Source organism: Epinephelus lanceolatus, chromosome 3 (assembly GCF_041903045.1).
Source record: "Epinephelus lanceolatus isolate andai-2023 chromosome 3, ASM4190304v1, whole genome shotgun sequence".
Taxonomy (NCBI): Eukaryota; Metazoa; Chordata; class Actinopteri; order Perciformes; family Serranidae; genus Epinephelus; species Epinephelus lanceolatus.
In genome coordinates, this window is record NC_135736.1 from 41,579,483 (window position 1) to 41,602,741 (window position 23,259).

Sequence of the window (23,259 nt, forward strand, 5' to 3'; positions counted from 1 at the left end):
GGTGAAAACACTAAATTTGAAGGCTCATGGTTGAAAAGGTACCATACTGAAAGTGTGTGGTTGAAACGGGGCTATTGTCTTTAAGGAGCTGTGGCACACTCACTTTTCAAGTGGAAGGGTATCTGGTGAAACTAGACCACCTAAGGCATCCAGTGGTACCAACCATGTCCTGCTAGCGTGTCCGGAAGGAGGGTGATTAACACTCTGATCTAAGGCGAAATTTTTTCAAGAGAAAAGCCAGCACTTTTGAGTTTTCTTAATTCTTGAGGGGTAATAAAAAGGTTATATTTAGCACCACATCAGTGTAACAAATGGTATCAACCCAAAAAAAATGCTGCAATAACTTAATAGACATAACTGCACATTTGAATGGCCATCATGTTTCCATCATCATGTCTAAGCCCTTATACACTATAAACTTTCATGTTTGAATAGTCGCTTAAGTAAAACACAATGCTCATTATATATTTAGGACTAGTCGATGGTGGGTCCCAGAGGATTAAGTAGTAAAAATTAGCTCCACCTTTGCCAGCTGCAACTTAAAGTGATGTACATATTAATGCATCAATAATTATTATCCAATATAATATACATTATTACAAAATAAGCCATCCTGCATAATGAGAATTTTTACTTTAATACTTTAAATATATTTTGATGCTCATACTAGTACTTTAAGTTGTGTAGAGTATTTCCACTCTGTGGTACTTCAACTTTTACTTCAGAGATCAGAGTGTCTCTTCCACCACTGACCAGCAGAATATGGATATTTAAGAATTTGTAAAGTTTTTCAATTTGGACTGGAATCACTCACATCACTGTTCACTGGAAATAAATCTGACCTCGACACAGGATCCAGCACCAAAACATCAGCCTCAACCACACAGCAGTAAATCTTCATCCAGTGACGCCAAACCTCAGCATTCTCCATCCCTACTGTTTCCAGTGGTGGGAACAAGCCTGTTGGTGGGAGGTGGACATGTCTATCTGATAAGATGAGTGTTCATAAAGTAGCTCCCTGTGTGTGACACATGGGAAAGAAAGGAGCAGATTAGGGAGGAGAGGAGATAACAAAGACTGTTTACTTTTAATCAAGACTGAGTTTGATATCTCTGCAGTGAAGACAGACATTGAGTTGATATGATGTTATTTAGGGCCAACACTGACCTTAAATTCAAATATTGGATGCTGGCCATTCGTGTTGTCCACTGGCAGTATGATGAAGTGTTCTCCCAGACCACAGCTACAGTAGTCACACCTCCTTGTTAAAGGGTCGTCCTGCATTAGGACTGAAACAGAACTGAATGGTCATGGGAAAATAACTCCACAGGAGTATGGGACACATCTTGCACACATCATCAGGAGCCAGCAAAGGAGCAGATCCAATCCACACATAAGGAACATAACATAATGTGTCCATTAACTCCCAATAGACACATTATATAATGTTGACTGGGAGCTGTTACTGGTGTTACATAACCTCTGACTGACAGTCTGCAGCCATGCTAGCAGCTCTGAGGCTGTTGCAAGGGTCAGAGCTGCTAGCATGGCTGTAGCTAAATGCTAATGTCAGTATGCTACGTTTTTAAGAGTTGTTAAGGATCAACATCAACTCAAAAAATACAGGTATGTGTGGTGGAAATGCAGGTAAATGCTCCTCCACTTATCACTTTAAACAGTTAAGAGTAAACTAAATAACTAAATCAACCTTGGTTACGGCTACAGCTAATGTTTATGCTATTCATATGCAATCTCAGCTTGGTATCACTCCCACACTTTGTCACACCCCACAGCGCACAAGGCTTCTGTAGGAGACACAACAGGCTTTCAACTATCACAAATGTAAAGCCGTCTGCGGCAATATCAGATGCTCAAAGCAAGTGGTGTAGTATAAAGAGAGAAGGTCTGGGTAGGGAGATAGTCAGGGTGGATAGACTGGTCAAACAAACACAGGACTTCCACCCGGGAGAGCGTTGTTCCTGTCTTGTGTGAAACCAAAAGGCAATGTTGACTTATTTTAACATAATGTTACGTAAGTTACATGAGCACATCATGTAGTTATGTCACTTCATGTGATATTACCTCATGTCTAACTGTACCCCCTTTACAAACATATTCATACCCAGACCATGCTCTTTTTTCTAAACCTAATCAAATAGTTTAGTTGCCTCAATCTAACTGCAACCGGTTGACAACAGTAACCACGTGTTACAATGTGATTCACCCATATTTGTATATCAATAACATACCAGACTGCAAGATGGCACCCGTCCACAAGTTCAGCTTAGAGACTTTAAATTATGATGACATTTAAATGGCTTTTCTTGGCTTAAGTAAGGTTTTATTAATATAAAACCTCAACAGATCAAACATTCATATTAGAAAGACTCATAATTGAACTTGTTTGGAGCTTGAGGTGTCCTGTCATCAGTCTTACAGACGTCTCTTTAACAATGGTGGTCTATGGGGAAAATGCTTTTTGGGCTGCAGGGATTTTTTTTCACTGTAATACTGTAAGTGGACTTTTCACGTCCACATAGTACAGACTAGGTATCCTTCTGCGCCTGCTGTTGATGTTCCACAGGACATCAACAAAAGCATGTGGTTAGGTTTAGTAAAAAACATCATGGTTTGGCTCTACAGTCATACAAGAAGTGAACACCGGGCTCCCAGGTGAAAGTCTGAGGTTGTTGGACCCATCCACCACATCTCCCGCCTGCTATATAGGAACTTGACGGCTCCTCATGTGAAATTGTTACCAGCAGCGTTTCAACCTGATGCCGTCCAGTGGTGAATCATACTGCTGGGACAGGTGCCGTCCGCCCAACCAGCAGCGTATCATACACTGTGAAATCTTACATCCCTCCAAGTAACATACTGACGCCGCCTGGCCACGCGACGTATCATACCACTGCCAAAGGTAGCTTTTGGCGTAAGGTGTCTGGCGCCAAAATCAGTGACCAAGAAGTGGTATTCAATGACTTCGTAATGAGAATGGGCAGGCTGAGCCGTGTTCCTAGGGGACTGGTTCCACCCAGGAGACACCTGTGAATCTCATTCAGATTCAATTTGCATTGGATGTATTCGAGACCAAGGAGGCGTGACGAAGCAATGGTATACCAGTGAATGTGAATGGGCTTGAAAGGAAGGTGACATATTAAGGAAAAGAAAAAAGAATAATTGAATGACAAACAAACATAATGGTTGAAAAATATATTTTCTCCCCGGGTTTGTCATTTTCATTTCAACCATATTGTGACCATGTCAGACATTCAGTCCTCAGAGAATGTTCACCATCACCTCGTAGACATGCATTGTGTCCAGGAAGAAAAAAATTAAAAAGGAAAATAGCACTGCAACAAACTTTTATTATCAGTTCATCTGCTCAGAATTTTTTTGATTACTTGTTTGGTCATGACAAAAATGGTAATCACCACTTTGCAGAGGATGCATCTTCCAATAATTTGTGTTGAGTCTAAAAGTTTACTGTGATATAACACGAAAGGAGGCAGCAAATTCTGCAATTTAAGAAGCTGGAACCTGAGTATTCTTGCATGAGACTAAGATGCGAATTGTCGATACTATCTGATTTAATTCAAAATTGTTCAAGCTACTCAGGTTCAAGTCAAGGAAGTGACTTCAATTAAAGGTCAAGAGGCAAAAGGTCTACTAATGTCCAGCAGCAACATAACCTAGAGGTATTCATCCAGAAAAACCTGCTGACCCAGAATCAGATATACTTTCACCTTCTTAATGGCTGGGTGTAGGAATACTGAGGTTTGGTAATCTGATCTGAGATCTGTAGCTGAAGGGGGCCAGTCCGATTTCCACCAGTTTACATCAGGTTGTACTTGACCTGCGGAGCGTTCAGCATTTTAGCTAGCATGTTGTTAATCTGCTTAACTGAGCTTTAGGGAGATGGAGTTTCTCTCTCTGTTTCACTCACAAATCCACTTCCATCCTTTCTCACACACAAAGACACACTTTCACCATCACTCTGTGTCTCACACACACACACACACACACACACACACACACACACACACACACAATCTGACCGTACTCCATCCTGTCTGTTTTCATTTCCTCCCTCTCACCTTTCAGACCCTGTCACAGTCTTATCCCCATCTGTCTCTTCTTTCTCTTTGTTTCCTCGAACACAAACAACTGGTTTTCAGTGCTTTACATCCACACTGCCTTCTCTTTTATATGTTTACATGTTGAAATTTAACTGCATCCTTAGAACTCAAAGGTTTAAGCTGCAGCATGCATCTTGCTCCTGCAGTTTTTACAGATCGAAACCAAAAACCAAAGCTTTTTTTCATCAAGTCTTCATGCACAGTGTCTTCTTTGTGCAGCTCAAATAGAACCACTCAATTATGAATTTTATGTATTTACACCAACTCCCCACTCTGGTTACAGTGTTGGCCAATGTCTACACATGGTTTACACCAGCTCCTCAAGGAGCAAAATGCCAGCATAGTGAGTTACGCAAAGCGACCTCAGGCTCGCATGAAGTCATCCGACCGTCTGCTTCGTCTGCTTTTTCACCACCACAACCAACAAACATTTGTTTTGTCCTCTGCTTGTTGAAAATGCAGTCAGCTGTTGAAGCATGTCCTAGTAGTGTTTAACGTCTGAAACATAAAGAGCTGCTTGAGATGGCTGCAAGCTGCGTGGAACCGCAGAGTGCCAGTCCAAACAGCAGGTTTGTGGGATGCCAGCAGGGGTTGAAATGGGCTCGTGGGCACAATGCTCGACTCCATGGCTTCAGGTTTGGACGAGGGAAGTAAAAAAAACATCATGTCTTCACCACCAAAAAAATAAACCCTACAATTTTCTCTTTATTTTGCTGTTTACTAATTGGCTGCTTTTCCTCAAACCAGAGTAGTTGTTACATAAAGACGATTTCAATATTGCAACATGAAACAAAGCAGTGATGATTCTGGTTTCAACACGTTACAGCTGTAGCCAAAGTTTATGTTAAGATTATTTACTTGCATTTAAATGGTGATGACTCCTGAAAACGACTAGGGGACGCGGTTGAAAGCTCAGGGAGAAAAGCCAGTAGTGGTCAATGAGTTAATATTATTTTATCACAGATGAGCGTTCACAAGCTCACAATGCTCAAATTGGCTGTTTCAGCCTGTACTGTAGAAATGTTTCTGTCTAGAGCATCAGAACTAAATGTAGCTGACCTTTTTTAAAGCTCACAAGAGGTGTTAAGCTATTTTAGATTTAGTCTTAGTCTAGAGAAGAAAATGTTTATTAGTTTCACAGTTTTAGTCTAGTTTTAGTTAGTCTGAGTGGGCGGAAGTTCGCTGCATAGATTAGCCTCTCATTGAGCGGAACGAGCCACCCACCTCCGGTTGTGTAGCAGTTTTCAAGTGCACCGTTGCTGTGGCAACGCCAAGAACATTGTGATTGGTTGCAAGAAATAAAAAAAGCCGGGGCGTTTTTTTCTCCAATCTTAAAGTGAGAGTCGGCGCAGCCAGACCTTTTTTTTCTTGAGAAAGGTCTGATGAGCGAGACTAAGTTTTAGTCAACGAAAATTCTCTTGAGACCATCCAGATTAGAGTCCTGCAGGGACCAACACGTGAAATCTGGTGGCCAGTGGCTGCTTGCTCTGCTGCCGTTCAGCAGCTAACAAGTGGCGCTAACTGCTAACAGCCATCACTGCAACAAACAAACTCCTCAAATCCATTCAACACTTCCAACATCCGTCAGACACACCAGGTGATTATTTACAGCTGAATTAAAGCTCACAACTCGCACCAACCACTGATGTTGCTCCGATGCGAGTGTTTTTGCTGGCTAGCTTAACATCGAGTTTACCAGCCTGTCACTCATGTGGCATTTGAAGATAACTGAGAGCATGGCTGTTTTCAGTTTTTAATGTCCAGTGGTCCACCACAAACATTTTCGTCACATCACGCCTCATCAACGAAAGTGACAAATAGATTTTGTCTTAGTTTTTCATGGTACAGATCTATTTTTAGCTTGACGCCATCTCGTTTTTGTCATGGAAAAAAAAATTTCATTATTGTTTAAGTCAACAAAATTAACACTGCTCACAAGCATAGACGCCCAGTGACCACATACTGAGCAGTATTGCAGTCCATCCAATAGTTGTAGAGATCTACTCAAAACTACAAATGCCGAAGAAAAAGTGAGGGATCAAAGTCTTTAGGATTCATCCTCTGGGGAACACAAATGTACAAAATTTCACAGCATTCCATCTGATTGTTGTTGAGACATTTAAGTTTGGACCAAAGAGGTGGTCTGACTCACCGAAAATACACACCTGTCGATTAGTCACCTATCAGGCATGGTCATTTATCATCTGCCAAGGCAAGAATGGTAAAAATTAAACAAGGCACAAATGTGCTGCAGAAAAAAACAAGAAGAGCCTCAGGGAATCTGTGTTTGAGCAGCGAGGTAACCCACTGTGTCCTGTCGCTTACTTGGAGAAGTACAAGTCATTGCTGCCACTTTAAATTAAATAGTGGCAAAGTGACAACAGCCAGGAGAATGTGAGCATAATAGTTGCAGATGGTAGATGCATATGCAGTTGTGATGTAAATGCAACATAAGAACTTTTCTTCTGTCTTTCTCCAAACATCAGGTGTACTAACCATTGGGTGAACTTCTCTGGCTCCATGTCTCCATGGATTTATAAAACAGGCAGCACTTTCCACTTGCGCCTGTGTGGTGCTTGGCAACCATTTTGCTAAATGTTGCTTAGGAACTAAATTGCTTGGCTGAGGAATGATTACTTATCAGTAATTGACTGCATTTTTGTTGCTTTGTGTTTATTTTATGAAACATTGCCAGGTTTATGTAGTAATCATTTTATACAGGCAAAAAGCCTCCACGTGGTGCCTAACAACGGCCATTAGCTGTTATGAAATCATTATAAACCACAGTTATTTAATCTTTTATCCATTACAACTTACTTTTATTTTCCTTAATTTGTAGTCGCCTATCACAGTTGTAGTTAACAGTATGACTGGATCTACTTACTCAGTACCACTAGGGGCTAAATGGAAGTGCGTGTGTGCCATTTTTGTAATAAGTGAGGGAGAAACAAAGAGAGTTCCTCATCACACACAAACACTGATGAGAATGGACACTGAGCGAGCAGCTGACGGATGTGCTGTGTTTTGATATGAGGTCACCGTCTCGTCCAGCGTTTGTCATGGGGTGAGGTCAGCCCTGAAAACATTTACCTTCCTCTTTACTCAGTCAATTGTCATTTCCTCCGCTCAAGTTTGTAATAACAACAGACAACACTGAAAAATCACCTGTTAGCTGTTATTAATTCCACTGTGCTAACGGCATACATATCTCTATTCTCTCCATTAGCAGGGTTTTATGCATGTGTGACTCTGAGCTACAAATTCACAGGGGTTTTAGCCTCGGTATTATGATCCTCCAGATAATCTCTCTCACACACAAACACAGAAGCCTGTTCAGCTTCTCTTTCAGGCTCCTCTAAAAGTCATTTTCTGATCATCACGCTCACTTTGTTTTCATATAAATAGTTTATTAGTATCAGTAACATGTTGGGAGGTTTTTCTGCCTTCCATTCTTTATGCGGATAACATACCAGAAATACAGACAGCAATAGAAAATCAGAGGTTATAAAAAATAAGAGGATATACGTGCATGTGTGTGTGTGAGTGTTGCTGAGGAAGAGTAAATCTTGGAGTACAAAAACCTAATCCCAGTCACTGTTTCTAGAAAGGATTCTACCCAGTTTATAATCCGAGCCGCTGAGCGGTTTATGCTCTGGGGAAGGAACAAGATGCAGGCAATAAGTCCTTCGATATCCCAGAATCCACCTCATTTCTGCCAGTGTTCTGCATATTCAGCATTTAATTGCTTCTTTTGGCCTTTGAGAAATCACAGCGAGGAAACCACCTGTCTGTTTCATGTTCTGGCAGTTTTTTTGCTCTCAGTGTTTCGCAAACCTTTCAAAGTACAGTTGAGGTCCATATGAGTCAGTTATTCTCCATCCAACCTCCCAAAGGTCACTGGTCAAAGTACACTCCATCAAACCTTTTACAGTCACTTGATGGCAGGTGGTGTAGTGGAGATCTTAGAGGCTGAAGGTGCTCGTCCTCTGGTTCAGGTCGTCCTCCTCTTCCTGTCCTCCATCTGCCCGTCTCTCTTCACCTGATGCCTGTTGAGATAATAGTCAAGTGAATATCATGATAAACTAACTCATCCTTAAACATATTTCCTTTTCACACCTGAACAATATTTATGCAGTTTCAGCATTCAAAAAAACTCAAAAAAACTCAAAAAACAGCACGCACATCCAAATACAATAAATACTGGGAGCCAGACAGAAGAACAAATACAAGAATACAAAAACAGATCCGCACGCCAGAAACTCCTCCTTTTGGAAATTTGAATCACATCACCACATGTGACATCTCAGGCACCAGGCCTTCATCAGACATGAACAAGATAAGGAGACACACCTCAATATGTACGACCAATAACACATGACTAAAACATCAGGTAAAAAGACAAACAAAATGTGATAATGACATGTAAATTCAAGGTGAAATTGTAGAAGAAGATATTTTTATAATTGAATTTTGTTGTTGTTAACATTGTTAACCATTATATATATATATATATACTAATATATATATATATATATATATACATATATATGGGGGTGTGTCGCCATTTCTGTCTGATGAAGGGCTGGTGCCTGAAACGTTACATGTGGTGATACAATTAAAATTTCCAAAAAGAACAATTTCTGGTGTGTGGACCTGTTTTTGTATTTTCATACAAAACTTTACACGTTTGTTGAACTGTAACTGGACTCCGTTTAACTTGTTTACTTCTTTTTTTTTAATGTGAGTGTTTTTTTTGGGGGGGTTTTTTTGGTCACCAGTTGAGTTTGATAAAAAACATTATTTGAAGTCTTATGTTGTTGAAGCATGGCCGTTATACGCTTTCGCAACTATGCCGTTCCACCGTGATTCCCATGGGTCGTGCACTGTGCCTGATTAGCTAACCAGTAGGACACACACACTGGGACTCACAGGGACTCTGCTGCCCTAACATGCATGTGCAGCCGGACTGACTACCACAACGACGAACAGAGAGAGAGAAGCTTGGATTGCAACATACACACACAGAGGGACTGTGACTTCATTTTCTGCTCAGGATGCCATTACTCCACTATATCTGCCTATAAGAAATAGTTATTTGATGCTGTATTAATGCTCTGAATATCGCATACAGCTCCTTTAAACTGGAGCATTTAATCTTCATTTACTTACATGTTGTATGTAATGCATTTTTGTGAATAATAATAATTTAATGCAGTAATGCATCAATGCAAATAAGAAATATAGATAAGAAGTGTTGGTCAGATTTATCTTGACACCGGCTCATTGAGCGTTTTGTAGTTAATTTGTGCATATGCGACAGTAACGTGATCAATTTAATACATTGTTCTCAAAAAGCAGAAAGACACACATTCATATGATCTCCCTTACTCTGTGTTTAACCCGTGCTGCTCATTGTTAATCTAAGAACATTAAATTCAGGCTTGTGTTGCACCACAAAATGTTTCGGCAATCATACTATGTTTGACCGAGTAAGAGTGCAGTTGTGACTGAGACCAAATAATGTGAAATTGCTGTCACATTTACGTGACAAGGTGCGTGTCTGAACGGGGCTAAATGTTAATTTCTACTTTCAGCTGATGACGTAGTGACTTGCAGGAAGTCAGCAGATAGATGTGTCATTAGGAAGTCACACGGCTGCTGCACGGATTGACCCTGTGACCTTTTGTTTACAGGATACTCCAACTGCAAGACCTCCAGTGTAATATAATTTCTGGGGACATTCAGTGGAAAAAGTACAATTATTACTTTTAGTCGATTTTTAAATTTTGGTGTACTGTGTTCACTGTGCATCCAGCAAGAAGACAAGTTTGTATTTAATGTCACAGATGTAAAGTTGCTGGGTGATGGACATATTCCTGTCCTGGGGATCAAACCTGTGATGTTTCAGTTACTGACACACACAAAATAAAATTTAACACCCCATCTCCATTCATCTCGGTTTTAATACATGTTGGAACTGGGGAAAAAAGCATCTTTATAAATTCAGCTATCTGTTGTTGGCTCTAATTCAGGAGAGAGATTTGAATAACAGAGAGAAGACTTTAGGAGAGTGTGTGTGTGTGTGTGAGTAGGTGTTTGAGTGTGTGTTTGTGTGTGTCAGGGTGAGGGGGTGTTGCCCTGAGGGAGGACTAATTCAAGGAGAGAGGAAAAACAGTAAATACCTCAGATCTCTTATCAGCTCATTTGGATGTCAGTAGACACATTCAGACATGAGCAGCCTTCACATTCACACAAACACACAGCTGCATGCTCACCGTTGTCTGTGTCTGAGTTTGGGCTGATGTGGCGTTTGTTGGTGCACATGCACTCCAGGTGATCTTCCAGCTTCACCTGCACCTCCCTCAGCTTGGGCCGCCGTCGCACATACTCCACCTTCGCAACCTGGAGAGGGAAGAAGAGAGAGACAGAGTGAGAAAGAATCACACAGAGGACACAAAGCTCTCGATAGACTTATGTTTAAAGGTCCAGTGTGTAGGATTTAGAGACATCTATTGGCAGAAATAGAAGTGTATAATCGCCTGAAAATACGAGTTGTATTTTCGTTACTGTAGAATGAGACATGTTGTTGAAGATTCTCAGTTATCCAGGTCATTGTAGATCAGATCACTTGTTCGCATCTGCCACCTTGCTTTTGAAGAAAGGCACACGGGAGAAATTTGTTCTGCAACTTCACAGATAGATGCCACTAAATGGACACACTGGACTTTTAAACTTTAAATAATTACAGCCACTGTCCAGTCATAGCTAAGCAGCTGTAACTAGCCAAAGCAGGCTTGGCAAGCTTTGGATTTCTCCACAAATTTAGAGGGTCAGGTCTTTTTTTAAGTCCTTCCAAAAGACAAACACAAAGAAGGAAAAGGTAAAATTGATCAACAGTGTGTCTGACTAAAAACTGCAAGAAAATTACTAAGGGGGCACCTACTGCATAGCAAAATGCTGAATAGAACATTACTCTCACTATGTAGTTCAAGTACTTAAGGAAAAATGTCTTTCTTAAGCTTATTATTCACAGATGACAGCCTCGTCTCTACCGTAGCTGTGTAAACACACAGGTGTGTCTGCTCTTGTTTGGATGAATGAATAGAGCATTAACACCCCGAGAATTGACTTCACTGACAGTAAGTGAAGCTTTTTTTTGTTTTGTGTCAACACACATCACACTTGCTGCTGACACTGAGTGTCTGAGCCTGGTAACTGAGACAGCAACAAGTCTTACACACTGAGATATATAAACAGAAGTCCATGAGCCGCATCAATACACCTGACATACTGTAAAACAAACAATAACACACACATGCATGCTGACGCTCACATCTCGGACAGGGAGCCAAGTCGGTGGAGCTTCAGGTCTGATTGCACAAGCATCTCTGCTTCAAGTCTGAACAGACCCTGTGAGCGTGGACTTTACAACAGCAACCCAGGAGGTTCAGTTAAGGTGAGGAGCTGAGCTGCAGAGGCACCAATCAGGCCACGATCTACCTTTCATGACAGAGTGCTAACAGATGCTAATGAGCCCTGACAAACACAGAGTGTGTTTTATAAACCACTCATTTACATTTACTTTAGTTTTGGAGGCAAATATGAGCTGTCTGGATTTTACTGTGTGGCAACATGTGTCTAGTAAATGGTTATTTACAGGACGTTCACACTGGAGATTATGGCGGTGTTAACATTCTGGACTGCACAGGTTTGGGGCACTGAAGCATTTGGTTACGGTTAGGAAGTGACAATGGTTTTAGTTTAAATACCAGACAAAGCAAATGCGTCACATCTCAAGCCTCATCTTCAAGTGAGTGTTGACTTTTTCAAGCAGTTACTTCCTGGAGTCTCCACTGGTTGCCTGGCAACTGCCCAGAGCCAAGACATAGTTTCACACAATCCCCACCATAAAAACACTGAATATTTGTTTTTGCACTTTGGTTTTGTACAAATTAAACAAACAAGATATAACGTGTTAATTTTGAGCTTTAGTGGTGCTGCAAGGCAGATTTTGTTCCAGCCCAGACTAGCTGTTTCCAGCTGCTAAGCTAAGCTAATCCGCTGCAATTTCATATTGTACTATACTGTGTATCTATCAGACAGATTTGAGAGTGGTATCCATCATCTCATCTAACTCTCCGGGCTCTAGTTTCACAGACCGGGCGAGGCAGAGGCGCAGCGAACCTGCGCTTCGCCAATTGGGTGTGGCCAGGCAGATTTTGCAAGTTTGGCACACCGTGCGCGCTGGCGCAGTTACTCCTCTTTCCCACCTCCTTCCCTCCTACCTGTGCAAGTCGGAAAGAGGGAGGAGAGAAGGCATGGAGTGGGTTTTACACACATCACACCAATCAAGTGAGCCCCTCTCCTCGCTTGCGCTGCTCGAAACTAGCTCTGTGCGGGGTTCGCCACCCTGCGCCACCCTGCGCCGCGCCGGGAAACTAGAGCCCTCCGTCAGAAAGCAAATAAGCGTATTTGCCAAAATGTGAAACTTTTGCTTCAACCAAGCACCTAAAAACATACCCATAAAAAGGTTAATCATGTTTTAGTTGCCAGAAGCAAATACTGTTATGAAACATGTTGACAGTGAACAGTTTGCAGGTAACTTCAATGTAAGTGTTCCCTCATTATCACAACCAAACCTCTTGGGCTGACAAATGAAGCCAACACGAATGTGCCGAAAACTGCAGTTCTTTGAATGGCCACTTGAGGCTGGCTCAAGCAGCCAGTCAATCTCAATGTTAAAGTGCAAAATGCCCAACTTTACAATAGAAATAATCATGTTAACAGCTTGGTGCAAAAAAACAGATTTAGTCTATATCGTTAAGTTCCCTGTTCATAACAACTGTATTTTATTAAGGCTTAACATTATGCATTATCAAAGGCAGGACACTCAGTGTCAGGCTGTCTGTCAATAGTGTCCTTGGCTTCTTAGTTAGATCCACCCCTGTCTTCTCCACAGCACCAGCCTCTCGCCCACATATGGTCACTTCTGGCTCCAAAAAAACAAAAAAAACAAGATGGTGATAGCCGAAAAGCCAAACTTGAGACATCAAAACAATAGTCCACAAACTAATGGGTGATGTCACATAGCTACATCCATTTTTTTATAGTCTCCACATTTCTCATTAAGCATATTTGCTATAACAAATTTGTTGCGTATGAACATCATTTCTTAGCAGACTGGATTGCAAAACTAGCCACAGGTGATGGTTGGAAGTTCCCTTCAGGCTCAACTCCCAAGAGTCTAGTACAACACCCACATCACTGCCAACATCACACAGGTTCACCTTTTGATCACATGCTCAAGCTCACCCTTCTTCTTGAACTCCTTCATTTGAGGCAGCAACTTGCTCCAAAACCAAAGGGTCAATCCATTATTTTCCGGCTGAATACAATGGACTTAAATGTGCTGAACGTCAGCCCCACTGCTTCACTCTCACACTTGAGGTCACACAGACAGATATGATGATTATAGTGAGGTTAGGATGCTAATGTTATCTCTCTGTCTTTGTCTCACACATGGACACAGCACCTAAACCTCAGCCCTGCCATTTCCCCTCAGGCTGTGTGTGAGTGCATCTTACACTCGTGACCGCTTACTCTCTGAACGCTGGATTTCAGCACATGTGAGTGACTTTATTTTTGATTTCCTCTGGAAGAAAACAAAGGACGAGTCCTTTCATCTCAGATTGGGTATCAGCGGGCCAAAGCGCAGAGAATCAAACTTGCCCTCTCCTTCTCCTTCTTAGCTTTTTCCCTCTCGACCTCTGGCAACACACACTAATCCCCATCTTCGTTTCACCCTCTTTTACTCTTCTTGTATTTCTGCTTGCTCATTCTTTTAATTTTATGTCACATTTTAATCTTTGCATGCATGCAGTTTTTTAATTTAATATTGGTAATACTTCCAAACTCTTTTTAGATGAGCAGCAATTAGAATAACTGCTGTGATTATCAAAATGTGCAAACACTGTACACACACATGCTCATATTTACACAATAAATATCAGCAGTTGAGTTAATAATGCTATTCTCATGATTTAAAACTACAGCTTAGATCCCTTTCCTGTGTGCAGAACGACACACACACACAAACACACACGAACACTTTGGGTCGGCTCCCAGTTGGCAGGTTGCGACTGTGAACCAGTTGGGGTTTACTGAGTCTTATTTCCAGCTCTGGCAGAGATCAAAAGGAAGCTATTATGTTCTTGAACTAACTCACTGCCAGGCTCTCAATACACACACACACTCACACTCACACAATGGTAAAGCTGGGGGGAGTAATTGTTTCTGGCAGGTGTAGAGTGTATACCTCCAGTAAGAGATTGTGTGTTTACATGCTCTGTGCCATCATTAGTTTTGTGTGTGTCCAGGGTCGGTGCCATTAAAAGACAAATAACAGAGGCCTTTTACAAACTGGTTGTCGACCGATTACCGATGTTTACCACAAATATGCCAGCACGTTGGAATGGTGAGAATGACAGTTTGGTAAGTAACATTTTTGCCTCTTTAACTGCAATTTTGTTTGTTTTTATCACTTTCATACTCGGGGTGGAATGCAAAAGCTACTGTCTATATCTCAGTACCATCTACAATGAAAGCATAAAGTTCAAACCATCTGTACTGCTGGTTGGTCTGAAGTGTGTTGTCTATGATAACAATGAGAATGATATTGACAGGGGCCATAATGGCTCATTAGTCATTCATTCATTCATTATCCATAACCACTTATCCTGGTACAGGCTCGCAGGAGGCTGGAGCCTATCCCAGCTGACATTGGGTGAGAGGCAGGTACACCCTGGACAGGTCGCCAGACTATCACAGGGCTGACACATAGAGACAGACAACCATTCAGGCTCACATTAACATTAATTAACCTAATCTAAATGTCTTTGGACTGTGGAAGGAAACCAGAGAACCCTTAGAAAACCTAAGCTGACACGGGGACTCATTAGTCATGTTACTATTTTATTAAAAGGAATGCTTCACTAATAAAATGACCATTTCTGAATCAATTAGTCGTGCCATGTTACCTTGAATTCATTAAGAAAACTTTGTTTTTCTTGCATGCCTCCAAAGAAAACAGAAAATTTTTAATCATAACATATTGATTTAAAGTTTAACAAGAGCAAAACTATCAAAAAACTACTAAATATCAACAAACTGTTACAGAATTCATGCAGTGTAATCCAAGTCTCACTTATCCACTCTGTACTTTCCAAACACGTGCATTTTCACTATAACCCCATGATTTAAAACTATACTGAAGTGAAACTTATCCATGCTCTCTTCAAAGCCAGACTCCAGTACCAGGATTTTTTAGAGTTAATGCATGTTTGGGAAGTACTGAGCCTACGACTGCATACATAAGACTTGGATTGTACTGCAGAAGTTGTTTGAGAGTTTGTAAACATAAGTTTTGATACAGATTTTTGCTGTTGTTCAATGTGGTCACCAATCAATGAATGAAATATTCGGAGGAGGTGTGTGAGAAAATCAAAGTATTCTTCACAAATTCAAGGTAACACAGCATGACTGATTGATTAACAAATGTCCTATTGACAAAAATGTGAGGTCGTCTTTATCTTTTCTTACAGCTTCTCTACAACACAAAATGGGTTACCCTAATGCTCATGTCTGAAGCTAAACTTTCACACATAATATATAGTAAAAACAAGTTCTTGTTTTGTACCTTGACTGTGCGGTGGTGTTTGCGGGCTGCCTGGCATCTCATGTTGCTGGTGTTGCAGCAGCCGGTGCAGCGTTTCACCTCGACGCAGGGCGGCCAGATGATGAAGTTGGCTGAGGTGGGATCCACCTGGCTCCTGGGGATCTCATAGATCGCTGTTCGCACCTTGCACACTGCTGGCAAGGCCTCCTCCACCACTGCAGGGGAGCAAAAAGGTCAAAGGTTACAGAAAAGTTAGTAGGGATGTGCACTTGAAACCAAATGTGCTCCATCTGTGGGACACTAGCACTAGGTTTATCTTCCAGACTTCTAGTACTATGATGAAATGTGTACATGTACTATATGTACTGATAGATTAGACTCTTTTTGATCAATGTATCTGCATAGAGAACACCCTGTCATCTAAATGATCCAGGTGCAATACACGGCAGACATTTTATTTTACAGGGAAACATACAGTAGTATCGTCAGTGGAAACCAAACCAACTTTTATTCCACATATTTAGATTTTTTTTTGTACATTTAGCCCTCGTCTTTCAGTTTCTAAAACCTTGATAGTGTGTGTAAGTATGTTTGACTGTGTGTGTGTCTCACCAGTGCTCCTTCTGCGTCTGGTGTGTGTGTGTGCTCTCTTCTGGTCGGGGAAGCTGTGAGAGAAGTCCTTGTGGTAGCTGTGTTTGGTCTCCTCGATCACCTCGTTCTCTGGAGAAAGACAAAACATCACACGCAGGTTCAGACATCACACAGTCTCACTGTTAACAAAACCGTTCATGAATATTCCCAGATCCCTGTCAAACACACACATGAATGAAGAGACCTCACTGACGGATAAAACACATGTAAGAAGTCTGTCTGGCTGTTTTGTAACTAGACTGGATTGTTGCTGATTGTGTTCAAGATAAAAATGTGGGTCCAAACGGTGAAGGGGGGTCACTGAAAACATCAGAACTCATCTTCTGGGACCATGAAAATCATTTTCTACATATCTTAATATGAAGCAAAATGTTAGTCGAGGCAAAGAGGGAATCATCTGGTTATCCAGACACATTGATGACTGACCGACTGACCGATAAACAAAAAATTGAAAGGAGTGGGATGTTTACATGCTGCAGCAAGTTGTTCATTACAGATATCTTCACCACGTCTCTCTTGATCAGAGCACAAGCTTAACCACGTTATTCTAACTCAGTTATGGTGTTTGTATCTGTCAACAGGTTACTGAGTTCTCTGCATGTAAATGTAGCCAGTGAGAAACACTGTGTGTATCAGATACATTTTAAATCGAATTCACATCAAGACACGAAAACACACACACACACACACACACACACACTCTGCATCAGGAGTTTACTGTGAGGTCTTTCGTGGGTTGTTAGAAATCTGCAGCTGAGAAAATGCTGTTTTGTTGAGCCAGAAGTTGAAACACTTTATAAAAGCAAGGACACTATTCTAAGTGTCATCAAGTCACGAGCCAAACTGACCTCCTCTCTGAGCGCTGGTATGGGTGACTGAGCTTTTTTGTTTATCCACGTGGTTTAATGTTGTTTTTTAATGTTTGGCTAAAGGCCGAGGTATGCTTGAAAAGAACGTTGGTACAATGTGCTGTCCAAACATGTTGGAAGGTAAAAGTGTTGCTGTTACATATGGGTACTCTGCAGAACATCAAGGCCACGTCCATTTTTGGGAGATAGAAAGATCCCATGAACGTCAATGTGTTTGGATTCTAATATTTGTATGCAGTAATTTACTGCTGCACTTTATGACTGTCCTGCAGCAGCCCCCCACTCAAGCTAATGTTCACTATCCATCAGTACTGCCAGCAGCATCATTTAGCGATTCACCACACTGACAGTCATTATTCACAAATCTTATGTGCCTTAAATCTCAGTGTGAAAGCCTTGATTAACCTGCTACACAACAACTTTTGAGCATTTTCATGGTATCTCTCCTGATGGGACAGCACATTTATTTCCCTGTGACAACCCTCCTCCTGTACTCTAGATGGCTCGCTTGCTCATTCTCATCTGTTGTGTTGCAGGAGCTGAGAGGAGGGTCTATGGCTGATTGAGCCACACCTGGGCCCGGTGTGTGCTCCAGCATACCCTTCATCTCCCTCTCTCTCGGCCTGAGGACAACTCTGGGTTTTCTTCTTTGTTTTCCACACATACACACAATGCCACGCACCCACACATGCATCTCATTACTGATTACTGACTACATGTTGTGTTATTTGTTTTAAACTTATGTTTCTTGTAAATAAATTATCATTCTTGTCAGCCAGGTCGTTTGTCTCCCGTTCATGTTGTAGCTTTTGAGGTGGGTTGTGACACCCCAAAAGGGGAGGCGGCCTCAGAAATGACACGATGCCGGTGTTGGTCCATGTGTATCACGTGATACTATTAATGGTTTTGAACAGTCGAGCAACGCAGCATTAGCTTTAAAATGAAGGTTTTGCACAACATTTGACATGTGTTAAGATTTGTATGTTTAGAAGCCATCCAATGAGCACTTCTGATGAAGTACACAGCCGCCTTGATAATCGACTCTGTCCCCCAGATATCTGTGCTGCTACACAAGAGAAATATATATCCGAGTCCAGTTAATCTCTCATTCATAGTTTTGTGAGACCTGGGGTCTCATTCATTAAAACAGTGCATAGGATTCATACTAAAAATGTACATACGGACAAAAGCCAAACGTGAAACAAAAAACATGTGACAGTTTCTCCAATCAGGCTTTCACCTCACCATCTGCGGTGCCAATTTCCCGTCTCCAAAGTGTTTGTAAGCACTGGTGAAAGTTTATCCCATCAAGTCTGATTTTAAAGATCACAACTTTTGCGTGGAAAGTAGCGTACGCCTCTTTGAGGCCTTGTTTTGTGCGTATGCAGTGTTTAGAAATGAGACCTCTGGCCATTTTTTTAAGATCGGTGCTAAAAATATTCTTTGTATCAGAAAAGGATCGTGAGGCTGTGAGATTCAACAACAGAACAACTGTTAAACTGCTGTTATGTTAACATCTTTTTCATTTTGAGTAAGTTGGTACATGTCATCTTTACATTAACAACATTAATGCAAGGAGGAGTTTGTCTTGCAGCCAAGTAAGGCAAAAAAAACCACAAAGACCTGCAGGTTTTATACCGTGCACTGCCTTTGTGAGTGTGTGTGTATGTATGTGTGTGAGTATCATGAGATGTTGTAAAAGTCAATCAAGCGTTTCTAAAGTGTTCACAGACCCATCAGACCAATTCAATACTGCCAAACCACAGGATATCTACAGACTTGTTCAGAGGCAATAAATTCTGAGCTAAATTTGTGTATGTAGTATGGACTTCTGTGTGTGTGTGTGTGTGTGTGTGTGTGTGCAAAAAGATTCTTGGAAATCAGCATAAATGATGTCTGAGAAGAGCAGGACTGTTTTAATTTGACTCTGAATACCAAACCTGACACGTCTTAGCGTGTGTTTGTGTGCGTGTGTGTGTGCACCTATCACTCTCGCTTGCATGGAGAGCTGGAGAGCTGTGTGTGCAAGCGGTCACGCACACACGCCCGCCTATATACACAATGTGCTTCTAAAACACAACAAAGTTCACCTTCGACATCTCTCTCTCCGTCTGTTCCTCTCCTGTCTCTTGCTCTGACATGCAGGAATTTGAGCATGAATTATACATAGCAACGCAGCAGCCTTCCAGCGGGCCCTGCTCTCAGACCAATAATGGGCAGCATGACAACAGCATAATGAAGTGAGCCACTTGACCCCCACCAAGCTGGGGAGCCGTCACACTCGGCATTTGCATCTCAATGATGCCAGGATTAATGGTGGCACCGCTCGGAAAAGCAGACACTAAAAAATGATTCAACTATTTTTCACAGGCAACGTGAAGTTCAAAGAAGAAGAAAGTTTGTGTTTACATTCTTTTTTGAGTTGCTAAAAGAACAAAATCCTTTACATTTTGCAGTTGAAGATTGAACTTACTCTTCAACTAAAAATAGATGCCACAAACAGGAAGACAGAAGTCACAATTAGGATTTTAAAGGTTAAATTGTTTTTGACAATAGACTTAGATTCCCTTCTTTGAATGCCTAGTGTTTCACAGAAAGCAGAGGGATACTGTAATGTAATATGGACGTTGATATCAAAACTTCTACTTAATTAAAATGACTGTTTTGTGGAAGTTGTTACTTAAACTTAAAGGGAAATAAGGGTAGTAAATGGGTTTCTCTAGAGGCAGGAAGTTTGGTAGCAGAGGGCCAACCAACACCATCAGCACAAATTAAAGGTGTTGTATTGCATTTTTATAACTGCGAGGGACTTACAAAAACTGTTTTAAAAGAATGGTCGAAATGGTGCAGCAGAAGTCGAGATATCCAAACTATTATATCGCGTTCCATTTACCTCTGAAGTCAGAGGTGGGAGCTGGGAATGACCTCACACCCGAGTTCACTGTGTACCATTAAAACAAAGTAGAAAACCAAAATGTTGTTAGCAATACCAGCTCAAGCCAGGTTAGCCATTGTTTGCATTACTAGTTGATAATAATGTACTACACTGTGTTTTGCACATACAAAAGCTGTAGCAAAATTTCCACAGATAGTTGGACAGGACAGTGAGTACGTGTTTTAGTGAGACACTAACAAGAAGGAAGAACTGCTAATAGTACATTACAAAAGCTTTCACTACTGTTGATTCAGAGCAGCCATATGTTTTTGAGGTCCGGGTTGGTGAGGTTCCTCCAACTTTCCAAGTTGGAAATTTGACTTTAGGGGGCGTTCCAGTGAAAAAAAAAATCAGACTGGAAACTCGGATATTCCTACTTCCCAGTACAAGAGGAACACATATTTAGTCCTTAGTGTGGCTTGAGCTGCAAAAACACTACAATTCCCACAATGCAACTCTTCAGGAGACCCTCTGCGCCTGGTTAATGCTCTCAAGTTTAAACTCCACACCCTCTGCAGTTTCTAAAGCAAGCTTCCCATAAAAACGCTCACTCCCCCAGCCCAAGATTAGCTGGCATCACTGTGACATCATCACTTTTTCAGACTTGGCAAAGCTCCCCCAGAGCCGCTGCAGCAGACCACAAACAACTGTTTCACGTGTTGAGCTGTACTTAACGTGACCAGCAAACTGATTCTGATGTGTAAAATTGCTGGAATGCCCCTTTAAACAAACATTTTCTTTACAAATCTACATCTTTCATAGTTGACCCATTGGCAGTGGCTGATAAGCACAAAGTTAACTCTGTCTCTGGGTTCACAGAGGGTGTAAAGAGCAAGACCAGCCGCTGGTTTCCCAGCAACATCCGGGGAGGCATTCCAGTAATGAGAGGAGAGGACAGCATCCTCTTACTGTGCACTGAACCAGATGCAACTAATACCTCATTTCAGAGTCTTTTAAGGATCAGACAGGGAGGGAGGCAGCAGCCCTCACTGGTTCATGCAAGCCTCTGCTGGCTGCTGTTTGCCGGCACTAAAGATCGTCCAAAGCTGCAGGTACATCATTTTTAGTTATTTCAGGTTTCTATCAATGAAATGCTAAAATAAGATTGATTCAAGCACTTTTCCTAGTTTCAAAAGTTCATATGCATTTTATCCTCATATTAATCATTTATCCTGAAAAACAGCTGAGCAGGTATGTGTGCATTAACGTATAACAAACTTTGGATTTTTTGCTGAATAACCTCATTTTGCTGCAGGGCTCACAAACCCATCTTGTGAGACTGAGAGAGTTGGATTATAATGAAGCGCTTTACCTACGGAGTCTATCTCTAGCAGCCGCTGGAGGTCGCTGATGCTGCGGATCTCGCTACGGGAGAGCCGCTCCAACAGCTCCCGGGGGAGAGGAGACTCCTGTGGGAAGAACAAGTCATTTATTAGGGATGAAGATACAAATCTGCGCAAAAAATCATGCAATCATACAAGCACCACTAATCTGAAACTCAGTGACAGCCAACTTGTTGCAAAAAAAAGGACAGTGTTCGTACTGCGCCAAAAGAATTTGTGCGTAATTACGCATTGTGAATTAAATCTGTTGTATGTTCCACAATTAACTTTTAGTTTCTGTATGAGTTGCAGCAAACACGTAACAAATCTCAGCAGCAATTATGAACCACAGCACACTTCCGCACGGCTTACCTCAGCAGCGGTGCGTAACAGGCAGAGGCAGCCGGCGAGGAGGTGGTATACCGCAGCTCTCATCTCCTCTCAGATCCGCTGCATAGGCACCAGGACGAGGCGAAGGTCCACTGCAGGAGCCGGGCTGTCGCTCCCTGTTCTCGGGAGCCCAGAAACATCCCTCGGGAGAAACTGGCCACCACCACGACCTCAATGAAACAGCGAGCCAGGCGCGTCTAAAACTTTAAGATGGTGTTTAACCTCCCGAATGAAATGAAGTGACAGAATAAAGAAGAGAGCCAAGCGTGTTCTGCTCCTGTATTCAGCGCAATTCACTGTAGGTGATTTCCAAAAATAACATAAAGTGGCCGTAAATCTGCAGGGAGAAGCTCACAGTGGCACAGCCGTTCGTCCAGTTTGAAGCATCAAAGCTCATCAAACAATCAAACCTAAGTGAGGTTAAGTTGATGTCCAGCAGCTCCTCGGTTTGGCATCACAGGAACACCACTGGAGTCCAGTGGAAATATAAATATGCATTCACACATCCAAGAATATCCATCATTCTGTCTTCGGTATAATCCTTTCAAAATCACATATCTGTGCGTTCTGCAGCGCTGAGCATCGTGGCACTTTGTGTGGGCAAATCATTAAAAACTGGTCACATCTTTTAAATGGAAACTTCCAGATATAACCAGATCTGTCCTGGATACGAGGAGGAAAAATGAAGCGGCATCAACTGAAGAAACAGGAAAAAACTCTCCACTCTGCAGCTCAGAGGAGTTTGATGTCTGCTCCCAGCGGCCCTGTGATCTCCGGGGTGAATGAAGTCGGGATGCTTTTAGTCACAGGATATAGCCGTGCGCGTCCCCGTGGCAATAAACTGTGAGCGCGCTTTGCATAATAGACTTAAGAACATTGTAGGAGCGCAAACTCAGGCAGTAAACTACAGCAAAGCATCGTTTATTTCTGAATATTACTATACTAGACTCAAATCTATAAACGACTGCATCACCACTTCACACAACTTTTCCCAGCAGTTTACTGGAAACAAGTCAAAGTAACAAACTCCATCTGTTCAGACTGTTAACTTTGATGTTTAATGATCCTGAAATGCATACATGTAGCCTGTGTGTTCTTTTTTTTAACTTCATCTTTGCTTTTCGTGATCATTTTCACAAAAAGAAATTAAAAAATGGATAAATAAAATCAGATGAAATGTTTGTAGCAGTTAAAACCTCACAAATTCAAGTTTAAGACTATTTAATGACTTTCAGGCCTTGTTGTTGTAACACTGAATTTAAGACATTTTAAGACTTTA

General features: G+C 41.6%; 1 protein-coding gene across 1 annotated transcript; it reads right to left on the reverse strand.

The window, feature by feature from the left end:
• Positions 1 to 7,525: 7,525 nt before the first annotated feature.
• pdgfaa (platelet-derived growth factor alpha polypeptide a) lies at positions 7,526 to 22,738 on the reverse strand. Its single transcript, XM_033623572.2, has 6 exons — positions 21,963 to 22,738; positions 21,581 to 21,677; positions 16,426 to 16,533; positions 15,835 to 16,028; positions 10,415 to 10,541; positions 7,526 to 8,185 (listed from the first exon to the last, which is right to left on the reverse strand). The coding sequence occupies exons 1-6, from the start codon at positions 22,023 to 22,025 to the stop codon at positions 8,175 to 8,177; spliced, it is 600 nt and encodes a 199-aa protein (XP_033479463.1). The 5' UTR covers positions 22,026 to 22,738; the 3' UTR covers positions 7,526 to 8,174.
• Between the last annotated feature and the right edge of the window lie 521 nt (positions 22,739 to 23,259).